Source organism: Propithecus coquereli, unplaced genomic scaffold, assembly GCF_000956105.1.
Source record: "Propithecus coquereli isolate 6110/MARCELLA unplaced genomic scaffold, Pcoq_1.0 Scaffold1276, whole genome shotgun sequence".
NCBI lineage: Eukaryota > Metazoa > Chordata > Mammalia > Primates > Indriidae > Propithecus > Propithecus coquereli.
This window is the reverse complement of record NW_012136925.1, coordinates 12,333-13,786: the sequence shown is the minus strand read 5'-3', so window position 1 is coordinate 13,786 and position 1,454 is coordinate 12,333. Positions and strand designations below refer to the sequence as shown.

Sequence of the window (1,454 nt, the reverse complement as noted above, 5' to 3'; positions counted from 1 at the left end):
TATGCATTTAATTTTGAGTTCTATAGGGCTTCAGAAAATGGAAACATTATTATGGAAGAGAGAACACTGAAATAACATTTTGTATTTAGGGTGGATCTTATAGGACATACAAGATTTTACAGTTCAAGGACAATGATTTTGGGTAGTGGGCACATTTTCAGGAAAAGCACAAAAGTGTCTTTAAAGAACATGAGAGGCAGAGTTTCAAGCAGAGGATGAAGGTTAAGGTTGATCTGGCTGGAACCAGCTGGGGAGGAAACACCAGAAATTAAAGCTGTGGAAAAGGGATAGGTGTCTAAGGACTTATAATGTAAGATACAGAAAGTTTCTGGGTCACACATGTCAGTTTCTGGTGTAAAAATGCCCCATTCAACCGAGACGTCAGAGAATGCAGGGATTCCTGCCATCCTCAGTTCCTGTGCCTTGTTGATAACTCACCATTTGTGTGTCTGGTCCGGAGATATCTAGGCAGGAATGCTTTAGCTATCTTGTCTGTCTTTGCTGCCTGTGGTGCTAAACTTTATACTGAGAGACCACACTTATGCCTATGACTTGCTTAGATGCTTGTCAGACATACTCAGAAAGGGAAGGTTTAATTCAGATATTTAAATCGACTCAACAAAAGCTGCAATGTTGGAGGAAAAGCAGTTTATCCTATAACAAAGTCAGTTCCTTTTGATCCTCCTATTCTGTTTCATTTCATGAGTTGTGCTTTGTTTTTGTGTTTATTTTTCTTCCAAGGAAGTTCAAGCAGTAAGGTTTCATGGAGAAATGGAATCACGCTTCAAACGATTTCATTTTGTTGGGGTTGTTTCCCCCAAATAAAACTGGCCTTCTTCTCTTGCTCCTTATCATCCTTGTATTCTTCCTGGCCTCGGTGGGTAACTCAGCCATGATACACCTCATACGCGTGGATGCCTGTCTCCACACACCGATGTACTTTCTGCTCAGCCAGCTCTCCCTCATGGACCTGATGTACATCTCCACCACCGTCCCCAAGATGGCTTTCAACTTCCTCTCTGGCCAGAAAGGCATCTCCTTCCTGGGATGTGGTGTGCAAAGCTTTTTCTTTCTGACCATGGCATGTTCTGAAGGCTTACTCCTGGCCTCCATGGCCTATGACCGGTACGTAGCCATCTGCCATCCCCTCCATTATCCCCTCCGCATGGGTAACAGGATGTGTATGAAGATGATCACAGGATCTTGGACATTGGGGTCCATCAACTCCTTGGCCCACACAGTCTATGCCCTCCGTATTCCTTACTGTAGGTCTAGGGCCACTGATCATTTCTTCTGTGATGTCCCAGCCATGTTGCCTCTTGCCTGTATGGACACCTGGGTCTATGAGTGCATGGTTTTTGTGAGCACAACCCTCTTTCTCCTTCTTCCTTTCCTTGGTATCACTGCTTCTTATGGCCGTGTCCTATTTGCTGTCTACCATATGCGTTCAAAGG

At 44.3% G+C, this 1,454-nt stretch overlaps 1 protein-coding gene across 1 annotated transcript in view; it reads left to right on the top strand.

Moving 5' to 3' along the window:
• Positions 1-1,453, top strand: part of LOC105805362 (olfactory receptor 2L13-like) — a gene marked incomplete at its 3' end in the record, with an annotated part of 2,762 nt that extends 1,309 nt beyond the window's left edge. The window contains exon 2 of the mRNA XM_012638254.1: positions 746-1,453. Coding sequence (XP_012493708.1) covers positions 764-1,453 — 690 coding nt within the window. The remainder of the gene's footprint in view (positions 1-745) is intronic.
• Position 1,454: the final 1 nt, after the last annotated feature.